Consider the following 19,309-nt stretch of genomic DNA (forward strand, 5'->3'; position numbering starts at 1 on the left):
CGAGCGAGAGGGCTTAGCTGGTCATGATTTCTTTTTTATCTTTTTTTATTTTCCTTCGAGAATGTGCAAAAGTTCTACTTGACTCTGCCATTTTAAGAGTCTCCTCCTTTTTGCGTATGGAATTGCAACGCTTTTTTAAAGAAGCATCTATTAATTCGGAACTTAATTGTGAAATCATACTTGTACCCGAACGCTTTCGGGATCCTCCTATTAACCAACGAATGGCAAGCAATATTGCTTGTGAGAATTTCAATTTAATAGGGACTCTATAGACTTTTGCAGTCTTTCCCCTTTTTCGTTTTCTTGTTTTTACTCCTACGCCGGGAATTACTCTACTTATTGCTTGACGTAAAACATATACTGGATTTTGTTTTGTCTGTTGTCTAATATCTATCCCGGCTCGATAGAAAATTTGATAAGCCAATGATTTTTTTCCGTGTTTCATCATACGGTTAACCAACATGTTAACGACTCGACTACCACAAAATGGATCAAATTTTGCTGTTTTTTTGTTTGCAAGACCTCGACGTGACATGAGGGTGAAAGATGTTCAAGAATCCGTTTTCTTTTTATAAGGACTAAAAACGAATTAATTTTTTTTTTTTTGGCTTTTTGACCCCATATTGTAGGGTGGATCTTGAAAGATAGGAAAGATCTCCCTCCAAGCCGTACATACGACTTTCGTCGAATACGGCTTTCCACATAATTCTATATGTATCTATGAGATCGAGTATGGAATTCTGTTTACTCACTTGAGATTGAGTATCTGTTTCCCTCCTTTTCCTGTGCCCCTTTTTAAACCATTAACTATAACAAATTAGAAGCATTCAAAGTTAACGTACAAACCATATAAATCTATTCACTTTATAATTTAAACATCAATTAACAAACAAAAGTGAGGAATAAAAGTATTAAGTAAAAAATACTCAAACTTACTATGCTGTAAGGTTTGAAACATCGATCAACGATGGAAAGCACGAAGAGGAAGAAAATAGAGAGAGAAGAAACGAAGCAAAATAGAAACAAAATGGAGCTTCAAATTGAAAACTCTTTTTTTAGTTATTAAATATAAAAAACAATTAATTTCCATAATTAAAATTTGTACTTATCATTAAAATTAGAACCAATCCCCGAGCTAGTCCCCGAGCTAATTATTATAACTTGTACTTTAAAGTACACTAAAGTACTTTAAAGTATTTATAACTAGTTTAACTAGTTAAAGTACTTAAGTAGTTAACAAATGATTAGAGGATAACAAACTGGGGGACTAGCTCGGGGATTGGTGATTACAACTGCTCCTAACAAACTGTCCACGAAATTAAAACACAGTACTAACGTTTAAAACAATCAAATTAAAACAACGATGCGTTAATTAATGACAAATTAATAAATTACCGTTATTAGCGGACGGTTAAACCCAGTTAAACCAGTTCGGGGACATGCTCGTGTTTGGTGGGTCGGGGTACCATAACATTTCTCTTTAATTAATTAAGTAATTTGCCATGATATTTTTTTAATTTTTTTCAATACAAAATCGACCGTCAAACATTTCACAAAATTGTTTACGATGACCCCATACTCTTAAAAATAGTGAAGTTCAAACTATATATCATACAATCTGCAGAGTTGTATCGTTGATCTACCTTCATTAATTAATTATTTTTTTTATTTTGTCTCCACCGTCCCCCATTAGAAATTTAACAGCAGAATTGGTGCTTGATTTAGATGAACATGCCATGTGACTTGTGAGTATTCGGTACCGTGGACATAATTGTGTTATATATAGGCTAAGCTTGCTGTTCAAATCAAATTGCGTAGGGGGCATTCATTGGTAATGGTAATGGATTTAACGTGTCTAAGCAGATATGATATGGTCCACCCACAAGGCCACAATACGTAGATAACTTTGTAATTGCGGGAACCCAGTGGATTCTGGGTCGTTTCTTACTAAGTTGGCAATGTAAAAAGCACGAAAACTTATCTTTTTGACCTACCAAATAACCAACATTACCTCGATTAATGATTTATGTTCACACTTCACAGTTTGACACCATCAACTCATCAAATCATGTCGGCATGCTTATTGCTTCTGCAACTCGCAAATAAAAGCATGTCTATGTATTTCTGTGCCTTCAAAATTCTCTTCGAATTTCAATTCGTATATATATTATGGGAAAAATGGCACCGCGGAGTCGGGCACAACACGTGTTACTGTTCCGTGCCGTAATTCGCTTGTCGCGTGCCATGACCATTCGCATGCCGTGACTATCCTTTGATATTTTGGCCACGGCACGGCACGCGAAAGATCCGGTCACAACACGGCACGTAATCACGCGAGTCACATATAATTAGGACCGTTAGGTCTTAATCAAATGGTGAATCATGAATAAAGTTATAACTTAAATTATGAAAAATAGTTAAACGTGACCGGTTACATTTGAACACGGCACACGAATCACGCCATGACTTGCGTGCCGTGACCACCTTTTAACATTTTGATAACAGCATGGCACGGACCACTGTTCACTTAATCACGGCACGTTTTTTCCACACTATGTATATACCAGATTGCTACCGTTTAATAGGTTACAGAAAATTTTGTCTTGATCTTACACATGGATGAATATGACCAATTTTTTGAGAATAGGACGAGACAGTTGTTTTTTTTGGAACAGTTACTATTACACATGAAATTAAAATGAGATAAGTTTCTAAAGAAGTTAGAGGTCATCAGGAATATACTTGGAATTCCAACTTTCATTGAAAGAACTTTTCTTAAACTTTGTTTTATTCGTATCTAGGCCTCTCCTTTCACATTCACCCACCAAGTGCAATTTATTCAATAACAGTATAAAATTTGTGTTAAATTTTATTTTTATGTAATAGCTACATAAAACTTTTATTTTGTGTGGAATTATTCTGGAAATCCACATTTACGCTTTTCCCTTTTTTGTACGGTTTTTCTGGCTCCGAATATTTTTTTTTTTTGAAAACCCGTAAACAATTGTATTAATTAAAAAAAGTTACAAGTTAGCTGTTATATAATATTAAATAATGAGTATTTTTGAAAACATTTAACTGTAAATAAATAAACACACACATGTATATGTTAATCATGTAGACATAAATTTAATCATCCTTACTTAATTGTAATTATAGAAACCTAGTGACTGTTTTCACTGTGTGCTATATGTCTTGTTCCTTTTGACAGACTACACCGTGTCGAAAGAAGAATCCTTCATTGTACACAGCCAAGAAAACACTAAATCATACTAACTCATAAACTGAATCAATCAGACTCAATAGTTACCACTCAAAAAAGTGCACAACTGAGAATCCCTGGAAACGCTATCCTCTGCGGAGTTTTTCCGTGCGGTGCTGTGTGGCGCTTTTAATCTGGTCCGTTCGTTTCGGATCGGACGTATTGAATTAAGAGTTCACCAAATTTTGAGTTTTTTTAGAATTCGGACAAGATCTGATCTGGTCCGTCCAATTCGAAATGAACGAACAAGATTAAAAATGCCGCACAGCACCGCACGAAAAAACTCCGCAGAGGATAGGCTTCCGGAATCCCTGACCCTGAATCTCTTGATCCTCGTTATTGCATTTCTCATATTGTCAATTTTATCTGATCTTTTGGGAATTTGGGCCTTCAAGCTAAAGCCCAAAGTCCGGGTTATCATCCAATCATCCAAGTTACCAAGTCCCGGGTACACATATCGGGTTTTACAAATCTCATAACCGACCCAAAAGGCAAACCTCAGCGGCCACCAGTTGTGGTCGAGAATCGAGATATTGCAGATCCGATCATCTGAAGTCGAGTCTTGAGTCTTCTCCTCGGTGGAGAATCGAGATCGTAATAAAAGAAAGCGCGGACGCACTATGATAGGGGTGGGAAAGGCTAAGCAGTACGGAAATGTTCTAGACAAGCCTCTCAGCCGGGGTCGCCAAGAGGTATGGTAGATTCCGTCTTATAATACTAGATCAGCACTATATGGAGTTCAATCATGGTTTAAGCTCCATGGATCACTACTTGGGCAGTTATTCCTTGATTTAGTATGGTAGATATCAAATTCATTGAAGCTATGCAATAAAATGCCTCCAATTAGTTTAGGCACCATGTGTTAGAATGGATTCAGTTAGTTTAAGTATTCTCAATTGCCAATTAATAGATGATTTTTTCTCATAGGTGAGTCTGAGTGCATTTGCATTTTTGTTTTCGGAACTCGTTCAGTACAATCAGACCCAGGTTGATAACATTGCTGAGTTGGAAAGGAGGTTAGTGTAATTTCATTTTTTTTTTCTTCTGTGAATTATATAATCATGTGTGGATGGGAATTGGAGTTAAGAAGTATTTCCACTCACAGGCTTGAAGATGCAGGTTATGCTGTTGGTGCTAGAGTTCTTGAACTTCTCTGCCATAGAGACAAGGTAATCAATTTTTTTTTTTAATATTCCTTTTGAGGATGGTCCCAAAATCTTGAAGGATGTTTTTGTGAATGGCTGCATTTCAGTACTTATACAGTATATTTTTGTGGTTGCTTCTCACTGATATTTTACTATATTTGAAACTAACACTCAGCGACTAGTGATTGGAATACAACCATACTCTCAGTTAAATTTTGATTTTCTTGAAAATTCTCTGTTAAATTTTGTTACCTTGCTTTCTACTAAAAAACAATTTGTTATTTCTGATTTAATTTGTGCATAAATCAAATTAGGAAGAAGATTACAAATGTAATCAGTATTATATGAAGAACTAATTCTTCTATAATAACCTTTTGTTTTCAAATTAATTACAAACAACAAAAAGTTTTTCTTGTGGATGTCATAATTTGACTGTAATAATCCTGAGAAAATTAATGGGGACCGTTTTATCTGAACATATTTGACCATCTCAGTCAGAACCTCTGTGAGGATTAGAGTACTTATTTTTTCTAATGACAATTATTTAGGGAAACAGAAGGGAGACTCGATTACTGGGTATCCTGTCTTTCATTCACAGCACTGTTTGGAAGGTTCTATTTGGAAAGGTTTGCTTGCTTGCTTCTTTTTTTGGCAAAATGTTCATATTGCTTTATTATTTGGCCATATATTTTGAGCTTACATGGTACTGTACTGTTCCTGTTGACTACTCAGACAAATCTACCACCTAAAATATGTTCAGCCATCAAATTGAAATATACTTTTTGAAGCAAGTTGCTTGGTGTTACCTCGATCAAATATATTCGAGTAGTAAACTTTTTTCTCAAATAGGTGATTCCCTTAATTAAAATGATATGGACTTTAATCCGCACGATTGCAATGGTTAAACTTGACCAGATATGGATAATTTAATTAAAAAAAATATTTCGCATACTTTTTTCGTAGGTAGCTGACTCTCTTGAGAAGGGAACAGAACATGAAGATGAATACATGATCAGTGAAAAGGAACTTCTTGTCAATAGGTAATGCCATATTTTTTTAATGAGAACCTTCTCCAAACAAAAGATCTTGCTGTTTTTGTGTGTTGAAATCAGCACCATGTGAAAATGGCTTTAAATTGCAAAAAAACACCATGTGATAAACATCTTTCCTTTCTCTTTTTGATTCCTTGTTGGTTTTGACCAACTCAATTGTTGAGTTAGATTTTGATCAGACTCACATCAATGTTGTTAGAGCTTACTAGTAGAATGGTCAAATAGAATAACTGCACCAAAGGGCCTGATTGATCCCTCAAAATAGTCCAGGTGCCTAGTTGAGTCAAATTTAATTTGACAGGCTTTAAATCCGGTTAGCTCTTTTTTCTTAGCAACTTTTAACTGAGTTACCCATTGTGCTGGAAAGTACTGAATTTGAACTTATTTTGTGCTTTGCAAGGTTTATATCAATACCAAAAGACATGGGTGCATTTAATTGTGGTGCTTTTGTTGCCGGAATTGTCAGGGTAAGTTAGAAATTTTAAACTTTTGTTTTGTTTAATTAGGGCAAATTAACTATCTTTGGGATATTAAGTTGTCATCTTTTTTATAATGTTACCTTTCCTGTCTTGCGGAGGTACCCTGATAAGAATGGCCTGTACAATATTCTTTTTAAGCACCCTATGTTCAGATATTTGCAATACACACAACCATTAGACTAGCGCGATAATCATCCTATGAAATGTGGACAATTAGTCCCAATTTAACTGCATGTTCATTCCTAAGTGCACTAGTAGTGTGGGTCTAGTTGTATGTCAGCCTAGCTATCTCATCTCTGAGGTATTATAACTGAGATTTACTAATGTCTGGATGTAATTTTGTGGAATGCAGGGTGTATTAGATGGAGCTGGCTTTCCTGCTGTAGTTAGTGCACATTTTGTACCAATTGAAGGCCAACAGAGGCCCAGAACTACCATCTTAATTAAATTTGCTGAGGAGGTAATCAAATTGTTGCTACAAATAATTGAAGGAATTTTTCGTATTTGTTGCTAGAAATCCTAGGAAGGCTCAGTACTGCCCCTAGAAAGTACCCAGATAACCTTCATTGTACTGTATTCTATCAGCTTCTTAATTCTATGATATTAACCTACTCTTAGAAAGTACCCATATAACCTTCATTACTCATTTATTTCTATTAGAAAACATATTTTCTTTTCTGTATAGCAGGAACATATTATATGCTTTTCTGTAAATATTGATAATATTACTCATAGTACTCTCTCCAAACAGTACCCACAATCCTTACTTTATGTATAAAAAGGGACGTAAATATGACAAACCAGATGTGTGTGCTTTGTGTTTTGTGCAATATGCACCTGAGTTTTTGTTTTCAAGTGATTTTTGTGGTATTTTCACTCTTCTAACAAGTAACAACACATTTGTTTTTCTCTCCTATAAAGGTACTACGCAGAGAAGCAAGGCTTGGATGAAGGCAGTTCTCATTTCTCATAAATTAAACTCACAAGTATAATGAAATGATTTCTCGTATGTTTTTCATCCTTTTTGTATTTTTTTGGTGATATTAATGAGGTTGTACTAGTGTTATACAAGGATTGTAGGCAATGTGTATCTGTGTCCTTTAGATCCTTTCAGACATTTTTTGGATTTTTAACCATAACAGAATTATTTTTTTTGGGATAATTTCCTATTTTACTAATTCTGTTTACTTGTAATGATAAATGAACAACTCTTGTTTGTCCCTTTTTGTAGATTATCTCAAGTTTCAAACAAACAGCCAAGTTATGCATTTCTGTTCCATACTCGACAAGTATATGTTTGAAATAAATAAATTTCTGAATCTAAAGATTCTACCATTTTTTTTAAAACCTTGGCAGCCACAGCCACTGCCAAGTACATTCCTAGAGGCCTTGCTTTCAAATCATGGCCTACATTTCAGGTTTGCTTTTATTTCATCTGCATATGACATCAACTGAAGGAAAAAGTCGTATTTTGTTGATTGTTATTTTAGAAATGAGCAAGGTTTAGGTGTGCTATGGATAGCATAAGGCTTGCTGTGCTACGGCTTTAAAAAGTTATTTTATAAACTTCAAACTTCGATCTAAGTAGTTTAATAAATTTATTATATAATGAACTTGTTGAATACCAATTTTTACTATTTTTGAAATTTTTTAATTATTTTTTATAATTTATGAAAGATGGTAAAAGATGGCATAAAAATAAAACAAAATTGTCAATAATATTTTAGGTCATATTTTGCTATTTTTCATAAATCATAAAAAATATTAATTTTTTTTAAATAGTAAAAATTGGTATTCATTATATAACAAATTTACTGAACTATTTCAATTAAAGTTTGAAATTTATATGATAAGTTTTTGAGACCGTAGTACAAAATGCTTTATGCTATCCATAGCATATCTCCTTTCATCAATTCGGAAGTTTATCTTCCCAAACAAAAAACTTTGCCTCTTACTCCCATCTGCTGAGCCCATATTTAACAACATTTTTGTTTTGCACTTGTAGTCCCTACTTTGAGACCGGTTTTGACCTATTTACTGGGTAACACACTGTTACCAGTTTGGTTTTGTCCAATAACAAAATGGCAGAGCAATATACATTTTATTTACTGGAATGAATTGAGAAGCTATTCCACCCAACCCCCTCGTCCCCCCCAGTATACTGTGTAAAAGGAGAAACATTTACTTCCATGCCAGGCTTGCCAGCAATTCAAGTCTCGAGTGTGAAGCACGACGCTTTGATCTATGTTTTATAATATTTAGGCAAAACAAACAAGTGAATACGCAAAAAATAAATAAACAATTCTGTAAAATAAATATATTAATCAAGTGGGAGGACAATTTTATGCGGCTTTTCACTTTTCGTGGGTGTGCATGTCAATATTGAAGGAGATAATACAGATAGATAATACTTCTTAACATCCCAATTTGGCTGAGCATACCAGTCAAAGATAACCGGTAAAGAGAAGTCATACAAAAGTACTGGCGCAATATTTCTTAATCAGGAGGTCAACTGGCAGAACATGTGAGGAGACTTTGCTTTCTGTGGGCTGGTTTCAGGTTTCCAAAGATGAAAGCGGATTCTATCATGATCTCTAGGCAGCAACATATATAGGAGGAAAAAGGGGTGCTGAAATGATTTATATTGCAACATAAACCTAAAAATATATAAAAGGTGTTAATTTCACTCTGTCGTTATCCCACGATTTGCTATCAATAGAAAGCAATATGTGTTGTGTGCCTGATTAATTCACGCACATTTTTTTTGTCTTCAAATCCCTTTATTCAAGTTGTGAGTTTAAATGATTTAGACTTTTTTATGAACTAACACTCATTAAAGTTTAGTAATTAACACTTTTTAAGTTTTTAACAGATAGAATTGAAACTATGCACTTATAATATAACTGCTAAAGACATTATATTTCAGGAACGGAACTAGACTTTCAAGCTAGAATTCATATTCATAAGAGAAAATATTTTTATCCACAGATTGCTATTCACTCCCGTTTAACAGATTTTAACCGTTCACGGTCCCCACTTCGATAATATCTTAGATCTCTTCGCTCCTTCCATTTTTTGAATTCGATTTCATATCTCTTCTCCCAATTAATTTTCAGATCTCTTTTAATGATCTCTCCATTAGAGATTCCTCCGATCTCTATACTTTTCATTCTTCGTCTCTACTCCACTAAATATTAATCGTTGTTTCGTCCCTTTTTCTTTATCTCAAAGAGGAGAACTCAAAAATGAATTCAATCCGAACTGCCAATTTTTTTTTATCAATCTCTTAAAAAAATAGGCTAAAAGCAACTCGAGAGGGAGAGGCAACCAATAATGGAGGCGATGTGCTCAGAAGAAGTGATAAAGTACATATGGAGGTGTCGTACCACTTCAGATTCATTTACACGAATCCGAGATCACCTCAAACCCTTCTCCCCTCTCATGGTACCTCCTTTTCGAAACGTGCGTTTATTTGTTGTTCTTCTCAAACTTATTTAAGTATCTTTTCTAACCCGTGACAAGACAACCCAAAGGTAAATTTTACTAGTGTAAACAACTTACAATTATTATTCTGACAATCAAGATTTTAATTTATAATTTCCAAAGTATCAGATGTACGTAGGAATGATAATTTTGGTCATGGAATAAGCATATTCCAATTATAATTTTTTTTTAATTCATTCTATTCTTATGCCAATTCAATATTGTTTTTTTTTTTTATAGATATATCCTTTTCAGTTTTGAAAGGTTTGCACGCTCATTATAAAAAAAAATCTCATTAACAGTGTTGAGACGACAAGCTATATCGCTACCGATTTGTTATTTCTGGCGGATCTCGATCTGATTAGGTAACATTTCAAATATGATATAATTTAATCTAATATGTCAGCTGTCGATCTGGTCTGATTTTGCAATTTTTGATGGATCGACCGTTCGTCTTGTTGCTTTACAATATTAACCTTATTATTTTACAGTATTCATCTTGTTATTTTACAATATTTATCTTGTTATTTTACAGTATTCACCTTGTAGTTTTACATGATATGTAGAGTGTTTTACAGGATATAGTTCACAATTTTACAGTTACATGATATGCAATATTTTATAGGTTATTGATGTTTACAACATATATGCAATATTACAGGATCATCTTGTGATTTTACAGTATTCATCTTGTGAAAATCTGGAGGAAAGAGATGATAGAGAGACAATATGGAGTATTGATCTTGTCATGTTATAGTATTCACCCGTTAATTTTACAATATTCATCTTGTGAAAATATGGAGGAAAGAAATGATAGAGAAGTGATATAGAGTATTGATTTAGTTATTTTACAGTATTTATCGTTAATTTTACAGTATTCATCTTGTAGAAATCTGAAGGAAAAAGATGATAGAGAGACGATATGGAGTATTGATTTTATCATTTTACAGTATTTACCATGTTAATTTTACAGTATTGATCTTGTGAACAGTTACTAATGTTTAACAATATGGTTGTGAATATTTGATGTATCGATAATTTATAGTTTGCATCCTTTTCATATGCTTATTTTACATTATTGAAATTTTATAGTTTTTACGTTTTATTTTCACAGTTTAAATTCACAATTTTATAGTATTGAAAATTTTATATTTTTTAAATTGTATTTAATCGTTTTCATCTAGTAATTTTACATTGTTGTAAATTTATAGTTTTTACTTTTTATTTTTCTAGTTTAGATTTACAATTTTTCAGTATTGAAAATTGATATTTTTAAAATTTTATTTAATATGCTAATTTTACAATTTTGTAATTTTATAGGTTTTACCTTTTGATTTCACAGTTTAACTTGATATTTTTACAGTATTGAAAATTGATATTTTTCAACATTTTATTTTATCGTTTTCATCTGTGAATTTTGCATGTTTGTAATTTTATAGTTTGTACATTTTATTTTTATAGTTAAAGTGGTCAATTTTACAGTATTCATTATTGAGGAGGGTTCAAATGCCTCCATTTTTAAGAACTTTACTAACTCAAAATTTAAATCTTAAAATTAAAAAAAAAACCCGTCGGATATGAACTATATCATTTTATCTATGCACATATAAAAAATTATGACATTTCAACTTTGTTTTGATTGTCATTTTGAGCTTGTAAAAATGTATACAAATGTGGATAATTTCTAGACGTTGATTTTTCAACTTATTGATTCATATAAAAACAAAATCAAAATGTGATAATTTTTTATAGGCACATAGAGACAATAACATAGATCACATCTAACGGTTTTATTTTGACGTTTAAGTTGTAAATTTTGAGTTATTTAAGTTTTTAAAAATGGAGGCATGATGGAGGCATTTGAACCCTCCTCTTCATTATTTTGATGATTTATTTGTGTGTTCATTAAATCGAGAAAAAAAAATTAAAAAAATAATCAAAAAATTTAATTTTGCCTTTTTATCATGTTTTTTTTGTCAAAATAACGGCTAATAACTAACACCAACTGCCAATAACTTCCTATAACTGCAATTTCTGAAAGTACAGTTTGAAAGTGCAATTTTTTATCTTATTGTGCAAGTTGCAATCTATTTTTAACTATTATGGAACCACTTCAAATAGTTGTTGGATGTTTTGTGATTAACTGATATATTTTATGTGATATATTGTATAATTATACAGCATGTAGAAGTAGTTTTACAGTATTCGCGCAAGTCAAATCTGTGGACAAATGGTAGACAAAAGTCTGTGGACAATTAGACGCTTCCTATTCATAAGGGTACCACATAAGGGAATCTTTTAGAATGATTCCCTAATTAGTGCATGCGGACTATTTTTTTAACTTTGCACGAATCTCAAAACCCAAATAATACTACTCTGTGCTAGTCCAAATCTCAAAGAGGTTGAGACTAAATCTCAAACCGTAAATTAGTGGGCTCCACCATAGAGTACTACATAGGATGCTAGTCCTTCAAGCTATAGGGATCAAACACATATTAATGATCAATCATATAAAATATAAAATTTTTATGTTGAATGAGAGAATTTATGGCATCAATAACATTTTATTCTAAAATTATGTAGAAATTTATATATAAATACAATTTTTTTAAAAATAAATAAGGTAAGTTGATCCCATTTACTACATACGAGTCTGTCCCTAATCATGTTAAACACCAATTGGATAATGACTTGGGACAAAATTGACGGAAGCCCGTAGGCATCTGACGTGCACTACTTGTCCTCTTTTCCTGAATAACTGTTGCATTAATCTTCATAAGTCGATTTTTTTTTTTTTTTGTTGGAAGCCCGTAGGCATTCATGAGTCGATGTTACGTCCCCAATTTTTAATTGAAGCGGAACGAGTTAGTTTTGATCCAGTCAATACTCGCCCGGTCAAGAAGCAATTCAAATGAAAGGGACGGTGCAGCTGGGGGCCACTCGAATTAATCTGCCCACGACCGTTTAGGACTCCTACTCACTGCGAGCTGGGGCCGCAACATCAGAACTAGAGAGGGAAGGCCAGGAGAAAAATGGAGAGCAACAGAGAGAGCTGTATGGCAGATCAGTGTATTTGCTGATCTGTCAGCCGAGTTGTCGTAACGACAGTCGTTAGAACAATTTACTTGATAGTTTCTTGTAATTCTTGATTTTATAGCATCGCCTTCAAATAGTGTTTTAATATTCGGTTTATATGCGGTATGCAGAAAGCTACCGCATATATGGTATGCGACTGCATATGTAAATTTTAAATGAAAATTCATATATATATATATATATATATATAGAGAGAGAGAGAGAGAGAGAGAGAGAGGGAGAGATGAGCTATGGTGCATTGCAATACATGGAGAGATTTGTGCATTGGACCATAAATCTAAAATTCAAAATTCAAATGACCAATGCAAACCGTTCATCATGTTCTCCATATTAATATCTGCTTGGAGACCAAATTTTACATTTTTCTGAATTTTTTTACTATTTATTAAATATTTTACAAAATTATTGATCCAACGGTGGCTGCTGATTTTACTGTTTTGTTAAGGCACCGTTGGATCAACAATTTTGTAAAATACTTAATAAATAGTAAAAAATTCAAAAAAATGTAAAATTTGGTCTCCAAGCACATATTAATATGGAGAACAAGATGAATGGTTTGGATCGGTCATTTGAATTTTGAATTTTAGATTTATGGTCCAATGCACAAACCACTCCATGTATTGCAATGCACCATAGCCCATCTCTCTCTCTCTCTCTCTCTCTCTATATATATATATATATATAAACAAGTATACGTTAATATGTGGTATAAATCACTGTTAATATATTATAAAATGGTAATTTTATCATTGTTAATATACTCGAAACCGGTAATATATAGTATAAACCACTGTTAATAGACTCTAAACCGGTATTTTTATCACTGTTAATACACTCTAAACCGCATATTCAAATTACAGCTGAATAAGAATATTCGACCCAATATTTGATCAAATAGACTGAATATTACTACAAATATGGATGCGTTCTGTGGAGTCAAGTTTAGCGAATTAATTATATTGTAATTTATAATTAGTTCTATGTCAAACTTGGCTTATCGTCACTGATACAAGTTTAGCGAATTATATTGTAATTGGCTTACCGTCAGTACTGTTGTATCAGCAAGCTTGAATATTAGAAATTGATTTGATTGCTTGTTTTCTGTGTTCAATTTACGGGTTCTTGTGCTTCATCGCGTCGTGCACACGACAATCAACGTTTTGATCCCCTATCTTACTTTCAGAAAACTAATATTATGTTATATGTACTAAATTCTTTGAGGAAAAAATAATTTAAAATTATATTCATTGTTCAAGGACAATATATCAAAGATAAATTAAATTGTTGAGGATAACATTGCATTAATATAGATAAGCATATGTCCGCAGTCAATGTCCATATAATAGCTGGACATATTTAAATAATGCCACTAAACCCAGTTGGTGGGTTTTATTGCCATTTTAAAAGCATTGAGACTTTGAGATAATAATTGTTGAGTACAGCACAAACTAAATAAATCTTAATGCCCAATTGCCGCTTTCCCCCGTGCAAAATGATGTTTATGCCGTTGACATATATATATAACTAATCCTATCAAAATCATTTTTTTTTTTTGAAGAAAACTTGCCGCATTTTATATTCCACAGATTTGTTACCGGGTAAATTGTTCTGATGAAATGAATGAAAAGGAAAAAAACGCTCAATACATTTGAGCCTGAAATTAAAGTACAGAAAATACGTTAGGAAAAAACCCCTTACAAATAGTTTCCCCACGGTTTTTAAGTAAAATTATCAAATCCGTGTACAATGTGCAGTGTACAATGACCATTTTTGTAGTAGTGGCTGTTTAATAGAAACTCTTATTAAAATGTTTTCAAACAGATTAAATTTTTGAATAATTATAAGGAACCCCCCACTCCCATCCCCCCATTTTTCCCGCACTCTCTCTCTTCCTTAACTGCCATATATCCCCACTAATTTCACTAAAAGTTTCCTTTTATCCCCGCATTAAATTAGACTATCATTTAATACCAATCCCCGCATTAATTATACCTTCCTCTAATAACAATTCCCGCATTAATTATTCCTTTAAAAACAATCTCCGCATTAATTATACTGTTATCTAATAACAATCCCCGTTAATAAATGCTTATCTGTTAATTGATATTCAAAAAATTATTTATCATTATTTCTGAGAAATATTTACCCTTGTAACATAGAGTATTTATTCATGTAACATAGAGTATTTATCATTATGTCTGAGAGTACTTATCATTGATGTTTTACTGTAAGTTGCAATTATGTCTGAGAAGTATTTATCTATGTAATACAAAGTATTTATCCATATAACATAAAGTATTTTTCATTATGCATGAGGGTATTTATCATTGATGTTTTACTGAAAGTTGCAAGTATGCATTAGAAGTATTTATCCATGTAACATAAAGTATTTATCCATATAATGTAAAGTATTTACCCATGTAACATAAAATATTTATCATTATGTCTCAGAGTATTTATCATCGGGTGAGGAGATTGTTTATTTAATGGTCTCCAGTTGTGCGGGGACGATTCAAAAAAAAAAGAAATTTTGTGCGGGGACAATTAAAGGATTGATTTATTCTTTTATAAATAGAGATCATTGCATAGGGCTTAATACCTGACAAATTCAAGTTAAATACTTTGATTCTTGAAGTTAAATACTAACAGTTTTTTAAATGCTCATTAATGATTGAGCGGTCCCCCAATGTTTAATGGTCCCCAGTTGTGCGGGGACGATTCAAAAAAAAAAGAAAATTTTGTGCGGGGACAATTAATGGATTGATTTATTCTTTCATAAATAGAGATCATTGCAGAGGGTTTAATACCTGACAAATTAAATGTAAATACTTTGATGCTTCAAGTTAAATACCCGCAATTTTTTAAACGCTCATTAATGATTGAGCGGTCCCCCCATATTTTTTTTGGCAGTATTTGCGGGGATAAATGTGGGGATAGACCTGCGGGGATTGTTATCATGATCCTAAATTTTTAAAAAGGAAATCGATAACAAATAATTAAACAAAATATTTTTAATTGATTTTGTTGTGGTCTTTTAATCGATTATATTCTTATAAACTAAAATCTTCAATTAGATTATCTCTCATATTTAGCATTACATTTTTGGATAATTACAATGCATATTGCTAGGTGTCACTTATAATTTATATAATCGAAAAGAGTTTCGAATTCCATTGCTAAATGACATAGATCTTACAGGATCAAACCAATATGTAATTAATTAAAAATGCTCATTGATTTATTTGTCATGTAGGACATGACTAATAAATTGGTTTCTCTATTGAAACATAAGATAAATAATTATAAGAACAATTATATGATATTTTGGATTTAATTAAATGGTTTAATAAAATCCAAATATCAAAAAAGATCAAATAAATGAAACCTTTGTGAGCCACAGAAAATGAGTTTGAGTTGCAAAGAGATATGTATTTTACCACGATTTTTGTGAACATAACTTAAAATGGACGTAGCTCATCAACTGTAACTTCATTTTCAATGTTCTACTACTTTTTTGAAAAGTTTGTGAGAAGATCTACAATTTGATGTAAAAATCATAACTTGGACCGATCGCATGCGTTTCTCACCAATCGCATACAGATCCGCATAAAAGTTTTGTCAATCGGAATCAGTTGTTTATGAAACTTGTTGATCAAGGAAATTGTGAGAATAACATCTAGGACATATGGAACTTCTTGTAAACAACATAATGGCTATTTAAAGAGTTCCCTACTACCTAGGGTAATCAATTCATTCATCTTATGTGTTGAGAACTCACAAAACCTAAACTCAAGATCTAGTTCTTTCGAAAGATAGGGATTAAGAAGTGAACAAATTACTACTCTTTAGCAAAATGACACTTTAGTTTCTAATTAATTTATGAGTGGATACCATGGAGGACTTCTACTTTGTTGTCTCAACTTAGTGCAATGCGTTGCAAGAAATCAACCACCATTAACATCTACAAAGAGGTGAATGATCTTCAACTCTACATCTCAAAGACCTTTCTTTCTTGTTTAGAGACGAGAAAAAAAAAAGTATGATGCTTATTAAATTGAAATTTTGATTTTGGTTTAATTTCAGTCGCATAAGATGTTTCTTTGATATATTTCTTGTCAAAATTCTAAAATTCCACTGTCTTAAGTACCATAAACACTTAACATATCTAACGCTGTCGGTAAAACGTAGTTATAACGGTAGCTCTTCAGTAGTGCAAAAGAGAACGCTGGATTAGAGGCTCCAGTTTGCCCCTGACACCTTTTTCTCTCTCTCTGAATCGCTTCTTTTCCTCCAACCCCTTACGATTTCGATCAAAACCCCGAGGCAGGCCTCCGCTCGCCCCTCCTGTTCGCTCGACACCTATTACGCTCCCCTCTCACCTCTCCTGACCCCTCGGTTTCACTGTCCAGATCTCCTCACTCGCAAGTTATTATTTTATCCTAAGAACAAAGAATTGTCTTCATGGCCGTTGCCACCACCGTCAAGCCCTTCACCAAGTAAATGCACTAGTTCAGTATTAGAAGTACCCGGGAGCACCTCCCAGTTGTTCATTAATCTTTACAATTCATTTGCAACTTCCATTTTCGGATGATTGTTATTGATTTTTTTTTTTCTTATTTTTAATGTTTGATGTGCCTGGTAATACATGCAATTTTCTCATTTTCAGAAGAGAAGTTTCTCTTTGAGTACCTCATAGTCGTTGGTGAGAGGGGAGAGAGAGAGTTTGTTACTGTATATCACGGAGGAAGAGATGAAGAGACATGATCAATCATTTTCTGAAGGAACTGGAGAACAGCAGCAAATGTGACAAGTGGAGAGAGAGAAAAATGGAGAAAGCACACCTTTATTTCGAAATGAGAAGTTTCAGATGGAGGTTTTTTTAAAAAAAAAGAGAAGTTTCAGATGAAGATAATCTGAACTGCTAATCTCAAAATTAGAGTGCGGTTCAGATTTTGGGAAAAAAATTGGGGCATAAATTCTTGGAGCATTTGAGTCCTCCTCACATATATATATATATATATATAGTGGTTAATATGCTTTCGGTAGCATATGGACCGAAGTGCCACCGGTCCAAATTCAATTTTTCAAAATCTAAACAATCGATCTGAACCGTTCATCTTGTTCTCCAAATTTTACATTTTTCTGAATTTTTTTACTATTTATTAAGTATTTTACAAAATTGTTGATCCAACGGTGGCTGCTGATTTTACTGTTAAGCCACCGTTGGATCAACAATTTTGTAAAATACATAATAAATAGTAAAAAAATTCAGAAAAATGTAAAATTTGGTCTCCAAGCACATATTAATATGGAGAACAAGATGAACGGTTCAGATCGACCATTTGGATTTTGAAAAATCGAATTTGGACCGGTAGTACTTCGGTCCATATGCTACCGAAAACATATTAGCCACTATATATATATATATATAGAGTGAGTCTATGGTACTATGCATATTACGATTTGGCACCGTACTACGGCTCTATATTCAAGTTTTCAAATCCTAACGGTCGATCCGAACCGTTCATCTTGTTCTCCATATTAATATGTGTTTGGCGACCAAATTTTACATTTTTAGGAATTTTTTTACTATTTTTTTAGATTTATTGAAAATCACTGTTTTTGGATGGTCCAGGATTTTCAGATCAAGTGATTTTCTAAATATCTAAAAAAATATTAAAAGAATTTAAAAAAAATGTAAAATTTGGTCTCCAAACACATATTAATATGGAGAACAAGATGAACGGTTCGGATCGACCGTTAGAATTTGAAAACTCGAATATAGAGCCGTAGAACGGTAACAACCCGTGATATGCATAGTACCATAGACTCACTCTATATATATATATATATATATAAACAAGTATACGTTAATATGTGGTATAAATCACTGTTAATATATTATAAAATGGTAATTTTATCATTGTTAATATACTCGAAACCGGTAATATATAGTATAAACCACTGTTAATAGACTCTAAACCGGTATTTTTATCACTGTTAATACACTCTAAACCGCATATTCAAATTACAACTGAATAAGAATATTCGACCCAATATTTGATCAAATAGACTGAATATTACTACAAATATGGATGCGTTCTGTGGAGTCAAGTTTAGCGAATTAATTATATTGTAATTTATAATTAGTTCTATGTCAAACTTGGCTTATCGTCACTGATACAAGTTTAGCGAATTATATTGTAATTGGCTTACCGTCAGTACTGTTGTATCAGCAAGCTTGAATATTAGAAATTGATTTGATTGCTTGTTTTCTGTGTTCAATTTACGGGTTCTTGTGCTTCATCGCGTCGTGCACACGACAATCAACGTTTTGATCCCCTATCTTACTTTCAGAAAACTAATATTATGTTATATGTACTAAATTCTTTGAGGAAAAAATAATTTAAAATTATATTCATTGTTCAAGGACAATATATCAAAGATAAATTAAATTGTTGAGGATAACATTGCATTAATATAGATAAGCATATGTCCGCAGTCAATGTCCATATAATAGCTGGACATATTTAAATAATGCCACTAAACCCAGTTGGTGGGTTTTATTGCCATTTTAAAAGCATTGAGACTTTGAGATAATAATTGTTGAGTACAGCACAAACTAAATAAATCTTAATGCCCAATTGCCGCTTTCCCCCGTGCAAAATGATGTTTATGCCGTTGACATATATATATAACTAATCCTATCAAAATCATTTTTTTTTTTGAAGAAAACTTGCCGCATTTTATATTCCACAGATTTGTTACCGGGTAAATTGTTCTGATGAAATG

The 19,309-nt window shown here is 32.6% G+C and overlaps 2 protein-coding genes across 2 annotated transcripts in view; one reads left to right on the plus strand and one right to left on the minus strand.

Annotated features, from left to right (window-relative positions):
• LOC144553008 (small ribosomal subunit protein uS7cz/uS7cy-like) overlaps positions 1–714 on the minus strand; it is a 797-nt gene extending 83 nt beyond the window's left edge. The window contains exon 1 of the mRNA XM_078301074.1: positions 1–714. This exon is cut by the window's left edge and continues 83 nt beyond it. Within this exon, the coding sequence (XP_078157200.1) occupies positions 14–535 (522 nt within the window). The 5' untranslated portion in view covers positions 536–714 and the 3' untranslated portion in view covers positions 1–13.
• A 3,002-nt stretch (positions 715–3,716) lies between these two features.
• Positions 3,717–7,116, plus strand: LOC144553021 (Transport protein particle (TRAPP) component). The gene is made up of 8 exons (XM_078301089.1): positions 3,717–3,954; positions 4,190–4,278; positions 4,368–4,431; positions 4,956–5,033; positions 5,371–5,447; positions 5,860–5,926; positions 6,291–6,398; positions 6,860–7,116. The coding sequence occupies exons 1-8, from the start codon at positions 3,883–3,885 to the stop codon at positions 6,887–6,889; spliced, it is 585 nt and encodes a 194-aa protein (XP_078157215.1). The 5' UTR covers positions 3,717–3,882; the 3' UTR covers positions 6,890–7,116.
• Positions 7,117–19,309: the final 12,193 nt, after the last annotated feature.

This window comes from Carex rostrata, chromosome 4 (assembly GCF_964058835.1).
Source record: "Carex rostrata chromosome 4, lpCarRost1.2, whole genome shotgun sequence".
Taxonomy (NCBI): domain Eukaryota; kingdom Viridiplantae; phylum Streptophyta; class Magnoliopsida; order Poales; family Cyperaceae; genus Carex; species Carex rostrata.

Coding starts and splice junctions, on each gene's coding strand:
- LOC144553021 (XM_078301089.1), top strand. CDS start 3,883: ATGATAGGGGTGGGAAAGGCTAAGCAGTACGGAAATGTTCTAGACAAG. Junction 5,448..5,859: donor AAGGAACTTCTTGTCAATAG/GTAATGCCATAT, acceptor GTGCTTTGCAAG/GTTTATATCAATACCAAAAG. Junction 6,399..6,859: donor TAATTAAATTTGCTGAGGAG/GTAATCAAATTG, acceptor TCTCCTATAAAG/GTACTACGCAGAGAAGCAAG.